Genomic DNA, 26,507 nt, shown 5'->3' on the forward strand with positions numbered 1-26,507 from the left:
CAACTCTGTAATCATTTCTCTGTATTCATTGTAATTCATCTCTGTTATAGACAAACTCAGAAGTCTTTTCTAGAAAAGGTATTTCCTATTTCTTAGAAGTACAGTGTAACATCACTCAAGTGGGAGCTTTTTTGTGCACTTGGGGCAAACCCAATTAGCAGGGTCAAAGTTTGAACTATAGGCCTAGTTGTTTGGAATGCAGCATTATTGTTGCTGGTGACACATATGACTCCTGTCCTGTCCAAACATAATGTGATGTGTGGCCTTTTGGAAGATAGGTTCTGTTTAGAGTTAAATGCAGGTCACTTGTACTTCACATGCAAACAGTCTATATGGGAAAATTGGAACTAAGAAAAAAAGTCAAAAGAATGAGGGTTCTAATGTGAATAGCTATGTGCAAGAGGCATTTGGGATAGTTTTTTCTTGTTGGTGGTGGAATTTGTCAGATTTGCTATCCTCGCAGCATCAATGTACCTGCTTATTAAAAAGCTAGTGAGCCCAGTATATCCACCTAAAGTAATTGAATGAAAAATTGATAAGCAAAATGAAACCTGTATTTACATCGATTTCCATCAAGTATTGTGGAAAAGTCTATAAGAAAGCAACCTAGCCTACGTTGTGTCGCTCCGAACTCACATCTGACATCGAAGTGCAGTGATATCTTCTGAACACGCCTTCGTATGTCATGATTGGTCCACGGTTTTCGCGGATTTGATAGTAGAATTCGGCAGACAGAACAAGTTATTGTAGTCGTCGTCTGTCGCGGGAACTGCAGGAAGGTAAGGGACGTTCTGGATCACTTGATACGAATTATCTCTTTCTTCAATGGTCTAGTTCCCCGTGGTAAAGACGTATGCGCGTTGTAGCGTTAGATATTTTGTAAAACCTCAGAATGACATAGGCTAATATGCTATCTACGTTGCTAGGATGGTGACATTTGTTGTAACGTACAACAAACATTAGATTAATTAACGTTAATGCAACCCGTATTGTCTGTGTCCACATCACATTAGCCTAACGAGTAGCCTACTCTAGTTTAATGGTAAGGCTATCCGTTCACAGAGTTCCATCATGTCGCATGGTGTCCACTAGTTAGTAACTTTTACGAAAAACCTAGGAAGAACTTTCGCGGGAAAGTGTTAACCGCCGTGAATTTGAAGTGATTAAGCGTAGATCTACCATTTTGTTGTGCTCACTTTTTAATGGTTATCACGAGAGGTCTGCCGCCCTGGCCAGCTGCAGTTTGGTTGCATCATGCATGGTGAATGTTAAAATAGGTTCACTTGATCTTTGTGCACATGTGGGACTGCGCTGTCGCCTGACCAAGTTTGGCTGGGAAGTTAAATCACCATACTACTTTGTAAACATTTCCAAGGACAAATGTTAACGATTAACGCATTAAAGCCTTGTTTTAGCTTAGAATGGAATCTTACTTCATGGGTCAACCATTGAATTGTTATATAAATCCGCGAATGCAGTTTCTAGATATTTGATTGTTTGTTCCCTGACGAAATGTTCTTATCTCAATGTGGAAATTCAGCACACCAGCAATCATGGATTATGCAAACGGTCACCCAGTTGACAATGACACGTGGGAGTCTCACAACAAAATGATGCTGGAACCGCTATGTACCAATGATCCTGAGGTTAGGATTTTATGAATTAGTCATGTGTAGTCATTTCTAGATTAAGAAATGTAGGTTACATTGGATGAATGATTTATTATACTATACAAAATATATAATTTGGTTTTGTACCTTAAATGTTTCTCTCAGCAATGACTATAAAGTCTAGTCCAACTTGATCTATTCTAAAATGTTCCGTCTCTGTGATAATCATTGCTGAAGGTGTTTGAAATCATCAAGAATGAAAAAAGAAGGCAGACGTATGGGCTGGAACTCATCGCCTCAGAGAATTTCACCAGTCGGGCTGTTTTGGAAGCTCTGGGCTCTTGCATGAACAACAAATACTCAGAGGGTTACCCTGGCCAAAGGTGATACTTTGTGTGCTGTGCAGTGCACAGACACACCATGGCCTCATAATCTTTAACTCTTAAAAAATGAAGCAACCCACTGAAATTCTACCAAGGCCATTCTGTAAATGCATGGAGAGGCTTGGTCTGATAACATCATTCTATTACAATTCTTTATATGATGTTGGCCTAGTTTGTGTCATGATTGTGCAATACTGATCCACCCAAGTAAATATTTTTCAGGTATTATGGAGGCACCGAGCATGTTGATGAGCTGGAATTGTTGTGTCAGAAGAGGGCTTTGGAAGTCTACGGCCTTGACTCCGATAAATGGGGGGTCAACGTTCAGCCATACTCAGGTAGGCTACCACAGGTGATTTGGTATGGCCAAGGCAACTTGAGATTAGATAAACATTAAGGAGGTAACATGTTTGTCCCACTTTTGTTTGTGATTTAGGGTCGCCGGCAAACTTTGCTGTATACACAGCCTTAGTAGAACCCCATGGCAGAATTATGGGCCTTGACCTTCCAGACGGAGGTCATCTCACACATGGCTTCATGACTGACAAAAAGAAAATTTCAGCAACCTCCATATTCTTTGAATCTATGCCATACAAGGTGAGTGTGATGTACAGGAATTCTGTGTGCATGACTGAGTTAGAGCATAACTTTTTACAAAATGGTTACCTTTTTTTGAATGCTGTTTACTTCAGGTCAACCCGGATACTGGTTACATCGACTATGATCGCCTGCAGGAAAATGCCCGCCTTTTTCATCCAAAAATGATCATTGCAGGTACTTTTAAACTTTTATGTTGTTCTTAGTTTTTTTGTGCTTTTGCTACATTGTACACACACATCTAACTTGTAATCAGATAATTAAAGAATTGTTCAAATAGTGAGGTGAAATGAAAAATTACACGCCTTTATTAGGAGTTGCACCTCTAAGTCATTTGTTTGCTCTGCTTACAGTGACAATAAGGTCTTTCTGTCTGTTAGTCAGTAAGAATAAAGATTATGTTGAGGGTATATGTTGATGATATACCTCACCACAGTGACCAGACTCTATCGTTTGCCAATTTTGAGATGGGAATTATGTATGTTTAATAGTGCTGTCAGTAAAACGCGTTATTAACGGCATTAACGTAAACCTATTTTAACGGCGTCGATTTTTTTATCGCGAGATTAACGTTCTTTTTGGTGTAACAAACTTTGTAGTTTTTTCACAAGCTGTTGCAACAACTAGTAACGTTAGAACAACTACAACACCACACTGGATCTAGCTAGACCGTGCTGCATGTACACGCCCCCTTTTAGGGGAAAGGGAGCTGTTTGGATAATGGAAACCTACGCTGCATAGAAGTGGGGAGCGAAAAAAGGAGTTATACTTACAGGGTTCCTACGCAGTATGTAAAACCTGGAAAAGTATGGAATTTGATTTTAGTAATTTCCAGGTCTGGATAAGTATGGAAAAAAGAAACAAGGGTATGGAGAAATATTTGTGTTTCCAGACTATTGCATCTACAGTACTAATCACTTCACTCAGGTCATAGTGAACCATTCCCTGTTGTGTAGCTTAACTGTCAGTCCACATCATCAAGATACAATTAAATGGGGGTCCTCAGAAAAAAAAAATCTCCCACAAGGGGACCCTGGTACCAAAACCAAATTAAGAAACCCTGTTCTATGTAAGTGCCATACAACATTGTGCACTGGTATGTTTGCGTAGCTCTGCTATTTTCGTCTAAAACACTGGTAGACTTTGATTTTGTGAAAGATACCAAGACATGGATACTGCATTATCTGATAAACTGTTATTGCAAACAAATAATATTGTTTATGGTGATTTATGAGGCCTCTGCCAGCAGTGCACTAGTCTCCAACATATGTAGGCTATGCTGTATCTACAGAGAACTAAAAATGTGAGTGCACCTTCCAACACAGCACTTCCCCCAACGAAAAGTATCCAAGGGCTACCAAGTTAATAATAAACATTATTATACAGCTCTTCACAATTCTAGTAGAACGCTCCATTGACAATGTCTAGAATATGGTCAGAAAAATGTACCGTGGCCCCCAGCCGTGGCGCAACTGGCTGGGGCACCTGCACCGTACGCCGGCGACCCGGGTTCGATTCCCGCCCCGTGGTCCCTTCCAGATCCCACCCCGACTCTCTCTCCCACTCACTTCCTGTCACTCTCCACTATCCAGTCGCATTAAAGGCATAAAAGCCCCAAAAAATATACTTTAAAAATTTAAAAAATAAAAAATGTACCGAGAAGTTTGAAAATTTGAGTATGGAAAAAGTATGGAATTTTGAAATGGAAAATGTGTAGGAACCCTGTACTTACTAAATCTTGAAACAAACGTGAATAAAAGGCACAAAATAAGGTTGGTGTAAGAGTTATCTGTGTGTTTATGGGATTGATGTGACCATTATGTTCCTATTTTTTGCTCTTTCCAGTTTAGCCTAACAGGAGTGTCACGAATGTACAGTCAAACTGCCCGTGGCACATAATACACATAATTACAGTGCATGAAAATACACTGTACTGTTCTTCCTAGGCAACAACTTCTTATTATTATTCCGCTTACCACTTTTTCCATACGCTATTTCTCTTGAACAGTTTAACTTAGAAACTTCATTCAAACTTTGTAACGTAGGTATTCAAACGGACGAAGCTGCTATGTCTTTTCAACTTTGAAACTTTTATACTTTTTAAACTATTAAAGAAAAACTTTTTAAAAATCCCCATAGACTTAACATTGCCGATTGTGACATCATAATATGGCCTTTAAGCAATTAGAATCCTATAGGGAGGGAAAGTAATCTCATCGCCATCTAGTGGTTGCGTTCCTAGAGTTTAGCGGAGGGGATGGGATTTTTTTTTTAGAAAAAATATATCTCGGTGCACATTGGGATCTTAATTTATTGCCTTCCATATGTTAGGCACTGGGGTCACCTCTATTGCTTCAAGTGGTCATACCTTATTTTTAGGATCAGTTGAATTGGTTTCAATTGCGCTACGCTCTAGAATCTTTGCTGTGGACACCGATGCCGACATGAGTGCGATGCACTCTGCTTTCGACATTCATTTACTGTACATTAGATTCCATTCTTTTCAATACAACTCTGCAAACCAGCATCGCACTTTGCCGCCGTGTAAATCACGATTCAGTTATATTTGGTCGACGCCGCTCCATAAAATCCATTGTTCATCCAGTGTTTGCGAGTTAAAAACTTCGGCGCTGATGTGTGTGGCAAGTGACCGTGCACCATAGACTGTAGGCCTATAAAATGGCAGTGCACTCATGTCAAAAAGTTCCTTATTTTCAACTGAACTCAAAGATAATGAATATAGTATTTTATGTTTGTTACGCCCTTTATTAGCTATATTTCTGAAGAATATATTGTGTTGCCTCAGGTCTGCTGCACATCTTTTGAAATTTGATTTGAAATAATCAAATAGACCTACATCGTAAAGTTAATGAAGTAACTTGCTTTGCTTTCATTTGAATCCTAATCAAGATACACACAATAATAATTGCTTTATATTGTTAACATGGACTCCTGGAAAGTTCAGAAATGCAAAATAATAGAATTTTAATCATGCGATAAAATATGTGATTAATCGTGATTAACTATAGGAATTCAGCGATTAATCGTGATTAAAATTTTTAATCGTTTGACAGCACTAATGTTTAATAGTATCTGTTGTTATGATGGTATATCTGAATATGTTATATCCCTATGCTCTACATCCTACAGGCACAAGCTGTTACTCACGCAACCTGGATTATGCGCGCATACGGAAGATAGCGGATGAGAACGGAGCGTATCTACTGGCGGACATGGCCCACATCAGTGGCCTGGTTGCAGCCGGAGTGGTGCCCTCTCCCTTTGAGCACTGCGACATTGTGACCACAACCACACACAAGACTCTCCGAGGCTGCAGATCGGGAGTCATCTTCTACAGGAGGGGTCAGTACTGCTGAAGAATGCTCCTCACTGTTTATGGAAATGTCGTGCAGAGAGAGTGCAAAAAGGCCCATTTCAGTGCATGGAGTGGACCTTGGAGGTACTTCGGATTGGGCTATCCATTTATTGCAGGGACATTTTGACAGCTTAAATTAAGGGTCTCCAAAAGCTACCTTACAAACTACCAGTAGCCTTCCAACTGTTTGAATAGCTTCCCAAACGTTTAAAAGAAACATGTACATAAATCTGAAATCATTTGGTTAACCTTTTTAGATTTCAATCCCCTCAAATTCAAATACCTGCCTTCATCAAACACAAATTCATTGTCTGTGTCTAAGTGTCCATTACATGAATTGTGCTGCTGACTAGTAGTTAGTCTTTTCCTGAAAGTTGGTTAGGTAACTAAACTTCATGATAGAAGTTGGATTCAGACGTATTTGTAAACTAAACATTGATTAGGTCAAAAAGCTTGAGTCAATAGGGTCATTTTTGGGTTATTGTGTTATTCAGTGCAGTTTGGTCCATAATCAGTTACCTAATCGAACCAGGGTTCACAAGCTGTTTGAGGTCTTTCACCATCACACCCCCCACCCTGTGGTCCTTATCTGGCAGGGATACTAGCCAGGCCCTGATGCATGTCCAAGTAACACGAGTCATCATGTAAAGCAGCTATTCAAATACAATCAGTTTGTCTTATCAGCAGTCGAACTGTCTGCACAGTCGCAAGTGTTTGGTGTGAGTTTTCATACCACTAAGGTCACATAAGGTCATATAATTCTGTGTCACTAAGGGGGCTCAATGGGTCAAATTATTTGATTTCAGGGGTACGCAGTGTCGACCCAAAGAGTGGCAAGGAGACCATGTACAACCTGGAGAGCCCGATCAACCAGGCTGTATTTCCAGGGCTGCAAGGGGGTCCCCACAACCACGCCATTGCAGGTTTGAAATCTCTGTCACACATGAAAGAAATGAAAGATCCACCAGACCCCTGGTGATAAGTTGTGGCCATTTTGAATGTTTGTGTTTGCGTGGTACTTGGTGGGCCTGTTTTGATGTGTTTTTGATGGTTCCTCAGGAGTTGCGGTGGCACTGAAACAGGCCCTAACCCCAGAGTTCAAGGTCTACCAGAGACAGGTGCTGTTAAACTGCAGAGCTCTGGCATCCACACTGATAAATAAGGGCTATAAGATTGTGACAGGTGAGCACAGTGTTTGCCCTTGGATAGAGGTTTCTTCTCACATGATTCTGTACTAATGTCATATTATGGAACCTTTTTTACAGTGTTGCCTTTCTACGTAAAGATAATTTCAGTACATTTATTCTTCTGGAAATTGGGGAATAAGTTGAATATATATTCAAGCTATTCTCGTATTGGCCTGTTGTCATTTACCAGTGTTGAGCCAGTCTTACACACTCATGAGGCCAAATGTGCCTATGATTCAGAAGATTATTTTAGTTTTGTCTACAACCTCTCCACACCATGAATTTAGAAAATGCAGGTAATCCAGTTAACTTTTGAATGATTCCCACCCTTAAGCTAAAGTTCATCATCGTATCCAGACAGTATATTAATGCAATCATCAAGATTCATTGTGTGAACTATTGTGTAATTGTCACACTTCTTATGGCCACGTGGGGGCAGTAATCAGTAACAGACATGCAGTAGGAAGTGCTCACAGCTCAACGGGGAATCGTTGGTGCATTGCTGAGAAGCACAATGCCTAGTCACATGTCTGTCGATTTGAAAGCATTGGTGTGCTGCATATTAACTCATCGAGTGCCACCCATGCGTTTACGTTTTTAGCTTTTTAAAAAAAAAAAAAATACGAAACTAAACACTCTAACACACCTTATATGTGATTTTGGGAACTCTGTGATGAATTGAAATGAAATATATGACGATCGAAAACTCATGAAAACGCACAATCTGGACATTTTATCATAACTTGGTTGCCGCTTTGGGTCGAATCAGTGACGCATGCACGTCAGGTCAAAACCAGGCCATTTTCGTGGGTCTATCACTAGGTGGCAGTCTCGCCAGGTCTCGCTGATCACTTCCCGGAAAGTTTACAGGCAACACTTCATATTTCATGAAAGACGTTATGTCTCCATTTCTAGAAAAAAACAGCGATTTTGATGAAAACTAGCCACTGTTTAGCTTGGGATTTCTCAGGAACAGAGGCGTGTAGAAATACACGGTTTGCACCCACTGAGAGCTTAAAGTCTCACCTTTTAAATGAGCCATTGTATGTGTTCATATCTATAACACAGAATATGCTGTGGCTGTACAAAAATAATCAACAATGGTCTAGATTGCTGGCACTCTAGGACAAAGCTTCCGAAAACAGCTTTGCATTCAATGAGTTAACTACAGGGTTCCCACGGGTCATGTCATGTCAGACATGGAATGTCAGGGTTTTTTATCATTTTGGGGACAAAGTCATGGAATATCAGGGAATTTTGTTGTAGCAGTTTGAAATTTACTTTCCAAAATACATTAATAAATATGTAAAAAATATAAAAAAATGAAAAGATTCTTGAATGCTACATAACTGTTCTGAAATCTTTGGTCGGTATATTGTACCCTTCATTATGTAGTAGGTCATGGAAATTCATTTTTTTGTCAGGGAAAAGTAATTGAATTTTACATTTCACTTCGAGTGGGAACCCTGTAACTTGGTGGAAAGGTCTAAAACTTGTTTTCGACAATCATTTGAAAACGCTGGACGCAGTGCTTTGTGTTTGTCACACTTAACTAAATAAATCCGTCATCTCCCAGCCGAACTGGCTTGTTAACTAATGTTAATTCTTTGAAATATTGCAGGCACTCATTTCATTCTTTGCTTCTAGGTGGCTCTGACAATCACCTTATCTTGCTTGACCTTCGACCCAAGGGCAGTGATGGAGGGAGGGCAGAGAAGGTCCTGGAGGCGTGTGCTATTGCCTGCAACAAAAATACGTGCCCAGGTGACCACTCAGTGCAGTGAATATTTTACCAAAAAAGACTAAAATTGAAAATGGATAAATGTGTATAACTGCATCAAAAATAACTAGCATCAGTTTTTCCTAGCTGTCATGTCAGTGATATGATGCATTGTTTTTGCGATCTCGCCCTGCGGTGTTTCTGACTTCACCTGTTTTGTTTGGTTTTAATGAAGGAGACAAAAGTGCCCTGCGGCCCAGCGGCCTGCGCTTCGGCTCGCCGGCCCTCACCTCCCGGGGGCTCGTGGAGGAGGACTTCTGTCAAGTTGCCGAGTTCATCCACAGAGGTAGGCTCTTTACGGGAGGCTATTAAACATTGATGAGGGAGAGGAACTCTGAGCGATGAGCAGGAAGACCCCCCTCCAGCGTCTTCATGCTAATGTAACATTTACAAACAGATGGATGGGACTTATTTGTTTATTTAATCCCTCCTCCCTCACAGGCATTGAGCTCACCATTATTTAATTCCTCCTCCCTCACAGGCATTGAGCTCACCATTGAGATCCAGACCAGCATGAACCCCAAGGCCACTCTGAAAGAGTTCAAGGAGACACTGGCCCAAAGTGAGAAGTTCCAAATGAAAGTGAAAGAGATAAAGGAAGAGGTTGAGGCTTTTGGTGGCAAGTTCCCCATGCCTGGACTTCCACAGTTGTAAAAGTGCTCTTGTTCTGTCATTTCTGACTGTTGTTTTCTCCCTTGGTCATAGCATTTACCTTTCATATTGATATAAGGCAATAATGGGTTCTGTTCTTCTGTCCTTTAATCAGGGGTTGGATGACAATACATTTGAATACACAATTCATAATTGTATTAATTGTTAAGGAGTCTATTCATTTTCCCCAGTGTTTGTGTACATTGCATAGAAAGCAAGGCGCATGGCAACAAACAGGCCTGCTGATTCTGATAGGTTCAAAATATTTGCAGTGCTCTGACTATGTTTCTGCTAAAATCCTGCATTTAATTAACCAAATTAAATTTACACCGACCTTAATTTCAAATTGTGTCAAGTTCCATTTGTTATTTTTGTATTGCATGTTTCCTTCCTCATTTCATCTGATTAAACACAGCACTCAAGATACAATATCAAAGAACTGGCTGTGCACAGGAAATGTAAATCGGGTTTGTTTTTAATGAAAAGTTGGTAGATAGTACTGATTATTTCACAGTGGAATAGACATCCATGGACTGAGACAAAATGAGTAACTATTTAACCAGCACTGGACACATACAAGGCTTACGATTCACATATCAAGTATCTCCAACTCAAAATCACAATATTTTCTTTATAACATCAACTTGGATACAAGGCAACAGCATGAAGGATGGGCTACATAGGGGAAAAGGTAAATTAAAGATGGCGGAAAAAATGTGACATGCTTACTAGTATGGCTTTTTAACACTTAGTGAATTTTGTTCAGACTTATGCTTGTATAGTCCTTTTAGTGGTCCTATAGTCGTAATTGCGTCAAAACAAATAGCCTAAGCCATGGTACGGTTGAAACATAACCAATGCAAACATTTACATACAGTGCCTTGACTTCTGGCCACAACTAAATTTACCTCACAAAATATCAGCTCAAAACATCCAGCATAATGATGTACCAATTATTCCATAGTCTGTACTCATGCTGACGTCACAATTCTTGGACAACGACTATCAAATTCAACAAGTGCTTCATTGGATGAATATTCACGACAATAAGGTACGATGGAAACAGGAATGTACTTTTTCCCCACTGAAAAAGTTGCTTCTCCAAACATGCAACATTTTGTGTAACAGATGTACCCTATTCATGTATTTCGTCTTCATGCATAACATACCTGTTCCTTTGTATCCTGAGTACATCACAGAGGGTAAATTGGTTACTCAACCTATTTTGTTTGCCTTAAACCCTGGCTGGACTGACAGGCTTAGTGAGATAGGAGGGTCCATGTGCCTCCCCAGCTTTTTGTCACTAATCCAATTCGGTCCTTATCAGAAAGCAGAAATTAATGTTGCACAGTGCCATTGAATAGTTGTAGAGATCTATGGAGTTTACAATGATACATTTCAATAATCAATTATTGACATTTCAAGAGTCAGTAATTTGTTTTGTATGATTCAACATCATATCAGGGTGTACTGCATGGCTTTGTTCTTAAAAGGAGACATGATTAGAGAAATGGAGGGGAAAAAAATTAAAAACAAAATCAGGTGACCGCTAAGATGATTTAAGTTTTTTGTTGTTGTTGGGCAGTAAACTATTTGATTTTAAAATTAAAATATTCATAGAAGTTCATATCCATTTATGATGACATACTATATAACTGTATGAAAAAGTAAGGCCAACAGTAATATCTTAGGCTGATCAGAAGAGTGTCATGTGAGTATAGTGATCTGTAAAACATTGCTCTGCATTAATTCACTTAATGGTAATTCAAAAGAAAGAGCTGTAAAAAATATAACCTTTACATTTAAAATATCCATTACAGCAGTTAGGAGTAGTTGAAAAGGCAAAAGCTTGTGCAGACTTCGACAGCTGTGAAAATGGTTCACCCCCCCACCAGAAACATACCAAATGTCCTTCCCAAAAGACTTGCTGAGATCATAGATTACCATTACATGACCTGTGTTTTTCCCATTGGCACAGGAAGTCAGTGTCAGTGTCATGACGTAAATTCCACTGATTACACACATAAATAGAGTGAAACACTACTCTATCCACTTGTGCTTTCAATAGTGAGTGCAATGTACTGGGCTAGTTACTTCGGCTGCTGAGTGCAGTGAAACAACTGACGCATCAAGAGCACAGAATAACATTGCTCTCCTTTCCTCTCCAATGCACAGCCCTCAGAAAGCTTCATACATTAAAAGCATTAGTGTGAACCGGTCAGCAAATAACACACTTATGACAGTGTAAAAGAGATACTCAAAATCACAATGGTGATTGACTGTTTAAAGCAGCCATGTTTTTTTTGTTTTTTTTTGCTGTACTACCTGTAAAGATATCTCCTTTAAAATGGGATGCAAATTAAATAAATCACGCTCACAATTTCTTGGTCTCCTGATTTCAAGATGGGGGTAAACACAAGCATCTCGATTGAGCACAAGGACACATTCAAAATTAGATCTTGTACAAATAGCTGGTGGTGTAATTAAAACGCAAGACTGATTGGCTGGTTCCCTTGGAAGGCCCCTGAATGTAATGCTGTTTGATGAGCTCACTTAAGAAGTGAACGATTTTGCTCTCCTCCTCGCTGTAGCCCAGATGATGCAAAAAGCTAGTCCTGCGCGCCACGACGGAGTCTTCATCCTCCGAACCGACAGGGAGATGGAGGTGGTGGCAGAACGTGAAAAGAAATGCCTTGGCGGTGAGCTGGGTCAGCATGCTCTGGACGTGGAGGAAGTAAGTGCTTCCCCTCTTGATCTGAGTCCTGTGGTCGGCCATGTGGCCGAGCAGAGTGCCTTTGTACGGAGGGCACCGCATTGTCTTGTTGTCAGTGTCCAGAATGCCTATGTAACGACTATAGCGGCTCAGAGAGTGGAGAATGCTGGATCCTGTGGGTGATGCCATCCTACAACAGAGACATAGCCTTCAGTTACAGAGCCAAAAAAAGAAAAAATAATCACATAAACATAACATTCTTATTCTCAAACAAGCTGCATGATATATACAGGTGGGTTTTAAGACCCACCTGTGCATAGAAACCTGTTAATAACAATCCAACCATAACAAATGAGGATCTTGATTGGCAAAACTGTTTCTTTTTGAATAGTCATACTTCTTATGGAATTGGATCATTACATTACCTCTGAAGACCAATGAGCTTCCATCTGTGTAGGTCAGTCAGTTGAAACGGTGTTGAGAGGCAAGGCTGTACAGTTTCTCCATATTTCCCAAGGTTGGGCACAAAAATAGACAACGCGTTGACCAGCTTCCTCACCGTGCCTTCCTCGGCTCCTAACACCACTAGAGTCCGTCCGCTCAGGAGGCAGAATATGGCTTGCTGCGCAAAGGGGTATTGCCGGATGAATTTCAGGGTGCTCTGCCCTGCCCTCTTCTTCTGTTTCAGGGTGACTGGGTCACCATGGCAGAATGGTGACGGTGCCCGGTCCGAACTGGTGGACGTGCTCATGTAGCTGGTAGTATCAGAGGCGTCCTCGACATTAATCCTAGCCATCTCCTCCGAGAGTGTGTTTGAGTTGAGCTCAGGAAGAGACAGTCCCGTGCAAGGGCTTTCTAAGGCAGGCTCCCCTAAAACATAGTCTCCCTGGAGTGCAGGGTCCCTCTGGAGCAAAGACAGAGGTTCATGTTTCACCACCATGTCCCCACAGCCATCGTGCGGCGGCTTGGACAAGGGCTCCTCACTGATGAAACCCTCCTGCCCCATACAGCAGGCAGTATCCACTTGAACAATGCTCTCAGTTTGGTACGTGACGGCAGCATGGTTCATGGCCATGTCATTTTCTAATAAAGGAAATGTACTGACGCCTCCATCTGTCCCAGTTTGAACAGAGGGCATTTCATAATATAGACTGGAGGAGTCAGCTGCACCCTGGTCCAAAAATGCACTGTCAGCTATGGTAGTACATTCCTCAATGCCAGCGCTTGTCCCCACTTCTACAGTATCTTGCATCTGTAGGTTGCCTGGGCTTATAGCCTCTATGCTTCGGTCACTACTGAAGCTCCCTTTTGTTTCTGTGTCAGCGGCTTCCTCAGAGGTTTCCTGAGTGAAATCGGAGGGGCTGGACTCTGGGGGGCCCTCTGCCAATTCAGGCTCCGTTTTGATTTGAATGGTGTCCACACAGGATGAATACGATTCCAGGCTCATCGGTTCTGCACACATGTCGGACATCGAGGGTGGTTGGTTCACTACAGGGAGACCAGCTGCCTCATACTGCTTTGTGGGTCCCTCTTCTTGCCATCCCTCTTCCTCCTCAAAGAGAAAATTGGTTACTTTCTGCCGCCGGACCAAAGCTCGGTCTATCTGACCGGTGTATATGTAGCAAAGATCCCCTCTGAAAGACCGTTCAATGAGTTTCAGTTGATCCATAGTCTGATGGAAAAAAGTGGATTCGCAAAGCTCCTCCAGTGTTTTCAGTCGCTTGTCAAAACATTTAGCAGATTTTGCTTTGATGAGTTGAGGTATGTAAGACGGTCTCTGGTCAGCCTCGTCTCCTGCTGCTGTCTTGTCTTCGAGGTCAGAAGGTATGGATGAGAGTGCAAGGTCTACATCGCTCGTGTCGATGGGTTTCTCTGGTTCAAATGCAACACATTCAGGGTCTTTCCTCTTTCTGCTGGGGTAAGACGTGATCTGCCTCAACAAGTCTTTGTGTTCATATATGGACTTTTCGACATTAGCCAATTCATTAGCTTTCTCAATGGCCTGTGTGGAGTAGCAGCCATTGTTCATCTTTTGCAACTCAGCCTCTTTGTGGACTACTGACCTGGTGTACTCTAGATCTTTCAGTTTCTTCAGCAGTTCGTTTGCAAAAGCTTTTCGGTTCCCACATTTCAAACACTCTGAGGCTTTAGAGAACTCAGAGGAGAGCTTCTGAAACTGCTGCATGATCTTTCTTTCATCTGCAGAGATGTACGCCATGCAGAATGGCCTGACAAAGCCCCGAGCTTCCAGATCATACAAGGTCAGATGATGAACATAGGCAAAGGCACCCTCCTTTGAGTCCCCCAGAACCACTTTAGAGTCCTCCACAAAATTGAGCTTTGGGTAGTTGGACCCTGGAGGGTGCCCAACGAATGAAGCTTGGTAGTCCACAGACATGATGCGCAGTGAGAAATAATTAAGGTCAAATGTTCCACATACTTTTGAGTCATCTGGAATGGTGAGCAGGGGTTGTGGACCCACTTGTTCAGAGAACTCGGAGATGAGGATAAAATCCTTGGAAAATTTAGCGTAGGTGGTCTTCGTCCATGGATTCGTAGCATGGGTAAACAAAGGCACGGAAAACTCCTCTGGGAGCACATACGGATCCGGATAGAGCTCTCCAAAGTCATCTTCTTTGGTAAAAGCCACCACGTCTGGTGAGCCGATCATGTTTTCCCAGTGTGCGGAACGACATTAGGAGAATTGCACGTCTACAGCTCCTTCAGTGTGTATGCTATAGTGTGCATCAACACAGCAGTCGGGCGACGGTCACGTTGCATTATTAATTAAAATAAGGATATATCTAGACAACAAGGGGCTAAGACTGTGTTCGTAATTGCTGACATATTCGATGCGATTGAATGCCAAGGCATGTCTTAAAGTAATGTTACTCACTCAGTAACTAGCCAGCTAGCTACATACTGTCATAAGAGCATTTCACGTCAGTAAGGTTGTACACACGTAACGTAACATTTTTTTGCTAGTATTCAAAACTAGCTTCAACACCTCTAACCTTTTGTAAAATCCAAAGAATTGAAGACATCACAAACCCCGCTATAATATTTGCCGTCCAGTGATGAGAAACAGAGCGACCTTCTCCGAAAATGTAGTCCGTGGTAATAATGAAAACTCAATATCAATTCAGCATCAAGCGACATCAGCCATATTTAAAGCGAGTGGGCAGTGGTTCATTCTCACGTGACTAATTCTACACCAGAATCTAAACAAGGAAGTATAGGAAAATGTGAAAATGTGTTATTCATATGTCGATACGAATGTGTTAACGATTGCAAATCAGAGCTACGTAAATTAATTGAACTGTTTAAATCTGAAAAATTAGTAACCACAGAAAACGAGAAATACGAACCAATGTTACGGCCCTGTTAATAGTTTTACGGTAGGACATTACGACAATTGCTGATAGGCGCCGAATTTGTAAAATTACGGGCTAGCGTCAGGCTAGCCAAATAAACGTCATATCACAACCTACCATTCACGTTTGTAGTCTGTAAGTAGTACATCAAGTAAAGTACGAATATTTGAAACTGATGATTTTGTTTCCTAACGTGGTAGCCAGATAGCTGGCTAACCACAATTAGCTAAAGTTAGCTAATGTTAGCTCACTACTGGAGCTAACGTTAGAGCTTTTGGACACAAGGTAACTTAGCTTGTTAGCCACACACGTTTGTAATATACATGTTAGGCATTTTTATGCGATTTTTAAGGAAATTGTAATTGCCTTTAAGAATGTAACTACTTGCACTGTCAGCAAGTAGAGTATGATAATTAATGTTATCAATAGATCACTGCTCCAAGTGAGAAGACTGTTAGTGCAGAGACGATTTTGTCAGCAAGGGTCAGAAAACATGATCAGACGAACTCAGATTAAGAAAGTTCTGTGCGTTGCTGAGAAGAACGATGCAGCCAAGGGGATATCTGAGATTATGTCAAATGGAAGGGCAAGAAGGGTAAGTACATGGCCGTCTTGTTCCTTCATTGACACTATCATGGGCAGATTTGTGTGCATCTTCACTTCATATAGCGTCCCCTTGTTTATAACATGTTTTCGCTCTCTGTGTACTTGAACACTTTTAGAAAGAAGGATTATCCGTGTACAACAAGTTGTATGAGTATGAGTATAACTTGTTCGGACAGGTAAGGTTGTTCTCTAAATAGCAAACATTCTTTATGTAACTTACAATATTTCAACTTACGGTTATATTGTACATGGCTTGTTACAGAATGTCTCTGTGACCATGACCTCAGTGTCTGGACATCTCTTAGGTTTGGAATTCAAAACTCCTTTTCAAAAATGGTGAGTTGTTTTAGGGTTAGTCAGCTAGTGACTCGGTACAGTGTCCAACAACAGATACAGTAAACTGTCCCCCTGTCATTTTACAGGCACAGTTGTAATCCAGTTTTATTGTTTGAAGCAGAGGTTGAAAAGTATTGCCCAGAAAACTTCATACAAATAAAGGTATAAGTCAGGTTTGATTTTAACAAAAATTGCACATGTCATAATATAGTGTGCCAAATTAACTTTCTTTGGTATCTTTATTGTGTTTACATATAGAGGACTCTAGAGAGAGAGGTTCGACAATGCCAGGCCCTAATCATATGGACAGATTGTGACAGAGAGGGAGAAAACATTGGCTTTGAGGTCATTGATGTTTGCAAAGCAGGTGAGTGTTTTTCCAGTATCATGTAAATGTGGTCTGTAGAACTGACCTATGCTTGTACAATCTGAATGATTGAATAAAACAAATGATGGGCAGCCGCGGCCTACTGGTTAGCGCTTCGGACTTGGAACCGGAGGGAACCCCAACCAGTAGAAGGCGGCTGAAGTGCCCTTGAACAAGGCACCTAACCCCTCACTGCCCCCCAAGGCACCTAATCCCTCACTGCCCCCCAAGGCACCTAACCCCTCACTGCCCCCCCAGCGCCGCTGTTGTTGCAGGCAGCTCACTGCGCCGGGATTACTGTGTGCTTCAGCTCACTGTGTGTTCACTGTGTGCTGAGTAGATAGATAGATAGATAGATAGATAGATACTTTATTGATCCTCAAGGGGAAATTCAAGAAGTATGTTTCACTAATTCACGGATTGGGATAAATGCAGAGACCAAATTTCCCTCATGGGATCAAAAGAGTATATATACTTATATACTATACTTACCGTATTTTCCGGACTATAAGTCACACTTTTTTTCATTGTTTGGCTGGTCCTGCGACTTATAGTCAGGTGCGACTTATATATGAAAAAAATTATATAATTGAACATGTTTTTAAATGTTAATTTATATTAACTGACATGAACCCTACATGAAACATTACCGTCTACAGCCTCGAGAGAGCGCTCTCAAATGCACAAGTCCTGTGCACTTTCAGTCAGAGATTAGTGCTTGCTATGCCTGAAACACACATGCACACTTAAATGCTCAAATTATGGCCGGGATTCTATTTATAGCCGGCCCTCAGATTCGGACAAATAAAAGCCAGTATAATTTTGCTTCAATTTAACTCATAAAAGAGCTCTTCTTAATAATTTATATTGTTGGTTGGTTTAATATTGTTGCCAATGAAAAGTCATCATCCTACACCATGAGTCTCCAACACGTTGCTCTCAAGCTACCAGTCGCACGCAGCCCCTTTCTGAGCTAGAGGCTGAAGCAATAACCTACATTTAAACACAATTGTTGCTGCCAGGCATCAGCCTACGAATTTTATAAAAAAAAGTAAATCATGCATAATTTAAAAAATAACTAAATGTAGGCTATCTTAGACCTCTTTGGCTATATGGAATAAGTTTTCCCTTGCAGCACAGCACACGTTCCATGAATGAATGAAAGCGGATGCCTTATCTCGCAATAAGCGGATGGAAATCCCGACACTCTTTCATACATGAAACTTAATGAACCATTGTCATTGATATAGGCCTATGCCGCTCCTATAACGAAAAGTATAGGCCTATGTCTCACAGTAAAATGCAAGAAATAAAGGCCTATAGCTGACTCGAATAGCCTACAAGCCATGGTCCAAATAAAGGTGCTGTGCTTTGCCCAGCCATACTTTGAGGATTTACGTTGGTCTGTCCCCTAAACATTCCTCACCCGTTATCTAGACATGCATGAAAACATTTGAAAACAAAACTCACTGCCATGTAATATTTGATCGCTGTTTTGCTACTAATTATCTTTCACGTGAATATGCAGAAAGTGAAAGTAGGCCTACTATGCTCCGTGTCTGTAGCTGTCTGTTCACGTCCGCAATCGATTATAACATTCCTCAAATGGAGAACACATCCATGTTCTCTCGCGTTATATTATAGGCTGTCATGCTTCTGTGTTTGCAAAATTCCTGACGGTTCCTGATCACTAAACGTTTGTTTTCCTTTCCTGTCGATAGCGGTTGATGTAGAAGCACCTATAGGCTATAATTTGACTTTAGCGGTGACAAATCCTGCTAAGAGAGAGAGAGAGAGAGAGAGAGGCACCCCCAAAGTGGTCCTGCGCGCGCGCGCGTCTCTGCATGGGGTTCAATTGAAGTCAGAGTTGGTCCGTCCAGTCAATAGTCCCGCATTCAGGCCGCTCCATTATTAGATTAACGTCAGACAGCGCTGTATAATGTGTGGGAATTTCTCGCACTATGATGGCTAGACGGGACTTTTATTAGTATGCTCAATACGTAATAATTTATGCGCAATACCCACAATCCCGCGCTGAAATTTAGGCCCTGGTTTTAAATGCACATCTTTTTTTCTCTCGCTCCCTCAGAGGTGGCCAGCGAGCATTTGTTCTGTTGCTTGTGCCAAAATATCGTCCAAAATGCTTGATTGCATTGCATTCTTCACATTTTTAGCTAAATGTTCATGTACCACATCAGCATTTTTGTTCAGTGAATCTTTTGTAAATTGCTTTACAATAGCGTCGGGCCCTTGTCAGCAGCCTTTGGCTTGCCTCTTGCCACTATTCACTCCTTCATCTTCAACATTCCCTGTAGAATTCTCAATATTTTTGGCCTCTGTCTGACATACAGTAGTCTGTCTGTTCTTAGTCTTGGATTTTGTGAAATACATTTCTAAATATCACCTGCTTGCTGCAGCTTCAGTCTGCACGTCCTTTTAAAACCACATCTTTTTCTCTCTCAAGCCTTTAATCTGCTGCCGGCTTGTAACTCCACATCGTCCAAAATGCTTGATTGCATTGCATTCTCCACATTTTTAGCTACATTTTCATGTATCATATCAGCATTTTTGTTCAGTGAATCTTTTGCTTTACAATTACCGTTGGGCCTATTGGCCTATCGCCTGGCTTGCTTCAGTCAAACTGCATCTTTTTCTCTCTCGTGAGCATTTAATCTGCTGCCAACTTGTGACTCCACATCGCCCAAAATGCTTGATTGCATTGTATTCTCATTTTAAATACATTTTGGTGTACCACATGGCATTTTCTTTCAGTGAATCTTTTGCTTTGCAATTACCTTCCTGCCCTCCTCTTGGCTGCCTTCACTCCTTCGTCTTCATTCATCTTTTTGGCCTCAATAATCCAGTTACATAGTCTCTGTTTTTGGTTTTGGATTTTTGTGAAATACTTTTCTAAATAAATGCGACTTATAGTCCGCTGCGACTTATATATGTTTTTTTCCTGTTCATGACTCATTTTTTGACTGATGCGACTTATACTCAGGTGCGACTTATAGTCCGGAAAATACGGTATACTTGATGATTTGAAAATGGTTAGTGAAAACAAAGGTTTCAATACAAAATGTAATCCTCCATTATAACTCTCTTACAGTCAAGCCAAACATCCAAGTGTTTCGAGCCCATTTTTCTGAAATCACACCAAACTCTATCAGGAGAGCATGTGAGACACTGACAGAGCCAAATATCAACATCAGTGATGCAGTGGATGTCAGACAAGAGCTAGATTTGCGAATTGGTAAATAGTTTTTGTTCATTGAATTGTTTTGATATTGGTAATTAAGGCACAACAAAACATTATGCATGTTTTGTGTGATGTATTTGACTGTATCTAAAAGTATCTGTGAAATTATTAACACTGTGATATTAATGAATATTTCTCCAGGAGCAGCATTTACGAGGTTTCAGACTATGCGCTTACAGAAGATCTTCCCAGAATCTCTGGCCAATCAGCTCATAAGCTATGGAAGCTGCCAGTTTCCTACACTGGGATTTGTGGTGGAGCGGTTCAAATCTATCCAAGCTTTCATCCCTGAGACCTTCTTTAAGATCAAAGGTAAAGTTGCATTGTCAACAGATAGAGCATGGTGAGTAAGTGGGTTACTAATATACGGCAATGCATGGTGTAAATTGAATGGCTTTCAGTTACCTGACACTCATAAAAAGAAAGAATGCAGTGTGGTCATATTAACAGTGTGTGTTCTTAGAGAGGTCATGTCTAATAAGCAGTTTATATTTAGTTTGAGACCAGACACTGTGCCGCTGATGAAGGACTCATTAACAATCAATCAATATGATTCTGGGAATGACTGACAGTTACATCTTGTCTTGCAGACAAAGGTGTATATGTCTGGCTCTGCACGGGAACATATGCATCATTTCATTATTGTTTACTCTGAAATGAATGAGGTTCTGTATTTTCAGTTCTCCATGAACCAAATGAGGAGGAAATGGTAGAATTTGTTTGGAAAAGGCATCGTCTCTTCAGCCATACTGCCTGCCTTGTACTCTATCAGATTTGCATGGAGGTGGGTCTGTCATAGTGAAAGAGTAATGCAATGTTCCAAAAAGTCAAAGACAAATGTACTTGAAGTTTGAACAGGAATTTATTCTAATGACTTTGGTGCCATAAACTGTTTTGACAATATCATCTGAGTGTGATTTTTTTTTATCTCCCTATTTTATCTTAGGATCCCACTGCCACTGTGGTTGCTGTCACAAGTAAACCCAAAAGTAAATGGAGACCACAGCCTCTTGACACTGTTGTAAGTATGAGTACTCAAAAACATAACATAGCTCCCAAACAGCCCCTTGGAGGTACATTCTTGATTTTCATGTATATTTTCAGGAACTCGAGAAAGCGGCCTCACGCAAATTGAGGATCAATGCGAAAGAAACCATGAAAATAGCGGAAAAACTTTACACTCAAGGGTAAGTCTGTAGGCTGTCTGTTTTACAGAGCTGGTGGCAACATAAATGGAAAGCATTAACTAATAACCCCTCTTCCCCCTCCCATCAGGCTTATCAGCTATCCCCGCACTGAGACCAACATCTTCCCAAAAGACCTCAACTTGACCTCCCTGGTACAGCAACAGACTCAGGACAATGAGTGGGGGGCATTTGCACAGGGCATTCTGGATAGGGGTGGGCCCACTCCTCGAAATGGAAACAAATCTGATCAAGCCCATCCCCCCATTCACCCCACCAAATACACCAACAGCCTGCAGGTGACTGTGCAGAATTAAACATAATTGCTGCTGTGGTTGATGAAGTGCATTGTAGTGTAGTGAGAATAATGCACTTTATATGCACAGGGTGGTGGTAGTGTAGTTGTTAAGTAGCTGGGCTAGCGTGCAGTAGCCTTAGAAGTTGTGGGTTCAATTCCCAGCTTCCACCGCTGTGCCCTTGAGCAAGGCACTTAAGCCCATGTTGCTCTGGGGACAATGTAATCCCTTGTAATATAGTTGACATATATAAGTCACTTTGGACAACAGTGTCTGCTAAATTAATACATGTAATATGTAAATATATGGGAAAAATGTGCTTTCAATCAGAGATGTAGCCAATTTATAATTTGTTGTATTCTCACAAATTAGATAGCCTTGTTTTACACTACTGTTTCTTTTTTGTTGAAATAGGGCAACGAAAAACGTCTGTATGAGTTCATAGTCCGCCATTTCCTGGCTTGTTGCTCCCAGGATGCCCAGGGACAGGAAACCACAGTTGATATTGATATAGCTGAGGAGAAATTCTCTGCAAGTGGCCTTATGATCATCGCCCGGAACTATCTGGATGTTTACCCCTATGATAAATGGTACACAAAGGTAGGCAAATACATACATACAGACAGGTAATCTGGTGAACAACCTGCTGTATTCTCTTATAAATTACATAAAAAGTTACTGTTAGTTTAAGTAAATTTCTGTCATTTGAGAGCACAGACATCCTTTACCATAGCACTGAGTGTGTGTAAGACAACTTAAGATTTGAACAGAAATATTTTGCAGACCTTGGTTTAGGAACCATTTATGATATAGAGAAAGTTTGAACAAAATCTGATATGGTGCAGCAACAACCGTATCTGATTTAACATGGAATGATCCGTGTGGATTTGTGTGTTTCTGCCCTAGATAATTCCAGTCTATGAACAGGGGTCTCAGTTTCAGCCATCGGCCATAGAGATGGTTGATGGACAGACGAGCCCACCACAACTGCTGACAGAAGCTGACCTCATTTCCCTCATGGAAAAACATGGCATTGGTACGACTAAGCTCCTCTGAAATTGCAAGAAAATTAAATGCAGAGAGTACCTGAATGTGTTCATGAAGTGCTTGGGAATCCATATCAAGTGTGAATAATGTGACAGACAAGTGTTAATGACTTTATCTTCTAGGCACCGATGCCACACATGCTGATCACATCGAGACCATTAAAAGCCGAATGTATGTTGGACTGACTGCAGACCAAAGGTTTCTCCCAGGGGAGCTTGGCATGGGCCTGGTGGAAGGTCAGCCCTTTCTGTTCTACATTGTTTTTGGAAACACAAATGTAATACCAGTAAATGGCCCTAAGGTTGTTCTGCATTTGTTATGTACTACTACAACAGCTACACTAGATTAAGGGTCACGTGCACTTAAATATTGTTGTGTTATAAAACTTTGGCAAAGATGATTCACAAATGACCTCTCGTTAGAGCATGCTTGTGTCTGCCAAAATTCTTTGTGTTGAGTTTAGTGTCACACAGTATCTGTAGGACGTAGAGCAAATACTGTAAAAATCTGATATTTTTAGTTTTGTGTAAACTACCTAGGTGTCTTCTCTCCCTTGATGGATTCATAGCATTTCCTTTATAACTTGCAGGTTACAACTCCATGGGCTATGAGATGTCCAAGCCGGACTTGAGAGCAGAGCTGGAAGCGGACCTTAAACTGGTCTCTGAGGGAAGGAAAGATAAAGCCTCTGTCCTGCGACATCATGTGGCCAAATACAAGGCTGTGTTCATCGAATCTGTACAGAAGGCAAAGAAGTGAGTTCCACAGTCAGCACCCTTAAAATGCCTCCTGGTATTGTTTTCTGTAGGAAGAGCAGTGGAGCAGAACAGTCTATCTGAAAAAAGTGAAGAATATTTGTAAGTTTTGATTTGTTTTGTTTGCGTACATGTTAGTCAGCTCCTGATTAGTTGGACATTGGAGCAATATGACAAACTACTGGCCTTTCATGAAACTTGATGGAAAGATGCAGCATAAGATGAACCCATTAAATGCTCTGGCCTAGAGCCACTCTAGTTATAGCATTTGGCCTCAGTGGAAGTCTGCGCTGTCTGAGCACCTCTCTAGTTCTCTCTATGTTTTTCATGGCCGTATGGTTGTTACTATTACTCTCCTGTTGCCCTGGCAGGTTGGATCAGGCTCTGTCAAGTTACCTAGGCCAGGCACAGGAGTACACAGAGCAAGAGCAGGAGATGGAGCTGCCCATGCCTGTGCGGAAGTGTCCCAGCTGCAACCGAGACATGGTCCTGAAACAGAAGAAGGACAGCACCACGTAAGACAACCCCCCACGAAACCAAAAAAGATCAGGGGCCTCATGTAGAAAGACTTCCGAAGAATTCATACCAAAACATTGCGTACATGCAAACCAGGAAAGTAGCGTACGCACAAAAGAAATCTGATATATGTAACTGTGCATATGCAGCATTCCAGGCAGCTTTTCTTTGTACATCCCAAATAACGTGACATTAAGCACATATGCACGAGCACTACACTCCACCCTCTCTCCTCCCTCAATCACACTAATTTTAATATACTAACTAGAAGGCCACTCGAGAAAATGGCCTATCTCGCAATATTGATAATAATGAAAAATCATTTGTGGATCCATCCGTATTCGAACCTGCAACCTCCAAAATCAGCAAATGAAAAAAAAGTGATGAAGTGATGAAAAATGCGAGTGGCAGAGAGTGGCAGTGGCTATAGGGTCAGACACTGGCAGATTCATTGGTCAGTCTGCAAGTAGGTGACAGGGTTTGCATAACAGGGTTTGATGGGGATTTGGCGTGGAGAAACCCAGGAGAAATGCTCATTCTCACATTAATTTACTCTTGATACATCCGACCGTGAGCATGAAAGATGGCGTACGCAACATTTTTGTGCGTACGCAAGCTTCGTACATGAGCACCCTGGTCTATTGAGAGAGACAGATGGTAAAGTAAATTGAGTTAGATTCGGGCAAGTAGTCTACTATGGCACATATAGGCAGTATTGGCCTGACATTAAAACATTACTGCCCTTTATTTAGTATCCATTGTGATGTTGTGAATGTTTATCTGTCTCCCTCACTCACTTCCCCTTGCAGGAAATTTCTGTCATGTACAGGATACCCCGCCTGCAAGTCAGCCGTGTGGTTCCCAGACTCTGTGCTGGAGGTCAGAAGAGACGACAGCATCTGTCCAACTTGCCGACCTCATCCTGTGCACATGTATGGGTTCACTTTTATGCTTAATCATTTACCTTTCATTCACATATGTATATTTACACATTTAGCTGACTTGTGTGGAGTAGTATACAAAACAAGATTATGAAGGGTATACTTCAAAATTATGTGTAGTTAATTTCAGTAACAATTCATCATCATCACTAAAAATCTGTCACTTAAAAGACTGTGCAAAGTAATATGTTCTATGTGTTTGTAGGTTGAAGTTGAAATTCAAGAGGGGAAGCCTTCCTCCCATGATGCCCTTAGAATTTGTGGGTTGCATCGGTGGATGTGATGAGACTTTGAGAGAGGTGCTGAATCTGAAGTACCTGAGGCCAGGAGGAGGAGGAGGAGGAGGACAAGCCAGTCAATCCAGTTTCAGTGCTACCCCACGTCAGCAGTCTCAGCCCAGAGCCCACCCAGGTCCAAGGCCCAGGGCTGACAGCAGTAGACCTCCCGCCCCAAGGCCTCGGGCTGAGAGTGGCAGGCCGTCTGCTCCACCTCCCCCTGGACCTGTCTGGTCGAGCCAGCCACCTGCCGCTGTCCAAAACAACGCCACGGTGTGCAACTGTGGTCAGGATGCCCTTCTCCTCACCGTGCGCAAGGAAGGTCCCAATCAAGGTCGGCAGTTCTACAAGTGCAACTCGGGCAACTGTAATTTCTTCCTGTGGGCAGACCAGCCGAATGACCAGGGGCAAGGGCAGACCACAGGGAGAAACCAGCCTCCTCGACCAACCCCTCAGCCTCCCAGGCCATCTCTTGGGTTTGGCAACACAAACCAAGGGTTCATGAACGGAGGGTCTGGTGGTGGAAACGGAGACGAGACCATGTGTAACTGTAATGAAGCGGCCGTTACCAGAACAGTGATGAAGGATGGGCCCAATAAAGGGCGCATGTTTCACACCTGTGGGAAACCGCGCGAGCAGCAGTGTGGCTTCTTCCAGTGGGCTGACGAGAACGTCCCACCATCAGGTATGATACTCGAGTACTCCACCCTTGATAAAACACTAGTTTGTCTGACTCGTACCGTTTAAAATATAAATACACATATAAATACAATGTACATATATAATATATATGAATATATTTTTAACATTTCTAGTATTTGCAACATTTTCTGTATTTCACAATATTGACATACTGTAGGCTGTGGCATGTATTGTAAAAATGTTCCCCTCTAAATCTCTCCATCAGTCTCAAGAGGATTCAACAATGGAGAAACAGAAAGAAGGGGAAGAAAGACAGGACCTCCTTCGACAAAAGCCCCGGGGGCCAAGAGACCCAGGACTTGTGGGATATGCCATCAGCCTGGACACACACGGACAACATGCCCCCAGGGCAATTAAGCAGGACTGTCCAAAACATGATTTAATGTAAAAAACAAATATTGGACATAGAATTCAAATCAAGTTTATAGTTGGCTTTGCATCTCTATGCCATTGAAATTTGATTTCCTTTCTTAAATTAAGCTGTATTTTACATAACTATTTCTGTTGAATTGGTAAATAAATGTAAATAAATCTGTCTGTGTTTGATATTTT

General features: G+C 41.5%; 3 protein-coding genes across 3 annotated transcripts; 2 read left to right on the forward strand and 1 right to left on the reverse strand.

The window, feature by feature from the left end:
- The first annotated feature begins 697 nt into the window (after positions 1-697).
- Positions 698-9,930, forward strand: shmt1 (serine hydroxymethyltransferase 1 (soluble)). The gene is made up of 12 exons (XM_076266108.1): positions 698-779; positions 1,541-1,646; positions 1,848-1,993; positions 2,216-2,331; positions 2,430-2,590; positions 2,686-2,767; positions 5,741-5,953; positions 6,773-6,889; positions 7,026-7,148; positions 8,801-8,917; positions 9,109-9,219; positions 9,415-9,930. Exons 2-12 carry the CDS (start codon positions 1,554-1,556, stop codon positions 9,585-9,587), a joined length of 1,452 nt encoding a protein of 483 aa, XP_076122223.1. The 5' UTR covers positions 698-779; positions 1,541-1,553; the 3' UTR covers positions 9,588-9,930.
- Positions 9,931-10,043: 113 nt separating this feature from the next.
- Positions 10,044-15,462, reverse strand: smcr8a (Smith-Magenis syndrome chromosome region, candidate 8a). The gene is made up of 2 exons (XM_076266107.1): positions 12,723-15,462; positions 10,044-12,487 (listed from the first exon to the last, which is right to left on the reverse strand). Exons 1-2 carry the CDS (start codon positions 14,966-14,968, stop codon positions 12,037-12,039), a joined length of 2,697 nt encoding a protein of 898 aa, XP_076122222.1. The 5' UTR covers positions 14,969-15,462; the 3' UTR covers positions 10,044-12,036.
- Positions 15,463-15,556: 94 nt separating this feature from the next.
- Positions 15,557-26,490, forward strand: top3a (DNA topoisomerase III alpha). Its single transcript, XM_076266106.1, has 19 exons — positions 15,557-16,266; positions 16,394-16,453; positions 16,540-16,613; positions 16,700-16,775; positions 16,872-16,980; positions 20,090-20,233; positions 20,381-20,551; positions 20,920-21,023; positions 21,186-21,260; positions 21,344-21,426; positions 21,515-21,722; positions 22,134-22,319; positions 22,626-22,755; positions 22,889-23,002; positions 23,356-23,521; positions 23,893-24,036; positions 24,847-24,969; positions 25,184-25,938; positions 26,161-26,490. Exons 1-19 carry the CDS (start codon positions 16,078-16,080, stop codon positions 26,310-26,312), a joined length of 3,063 nt encoding a protein of 1,020 aa, XP_076122221.1. The 5' UTR covers positions 15,557-16,077; the 3' UTR covers positions 26,313-26,490.
- Positions 26,491-26,507: the final 17 nt, after the last annotated feature.

This window comes from Alosa pseudoharengus, unplaced genomic scaffold (genome assembly GCF_046254945.1).
Source record: "Alosa pseudoharengus isolate Yale_2024_CS ecotype anadromous, Long Island Sound unplaced genomic scaffold, YU_APseudo_1.1 YU_APseudo_1.1_scf_4, whole genome shotgun sequence".
Classification (NCBI taxonomy): domain Eukaryota; kingdom Metazoa; phylum Chordata; class Actinopteri; order Clupeiformes; family Clupeidae; genus Alosa; species Alosa pseudoharengus.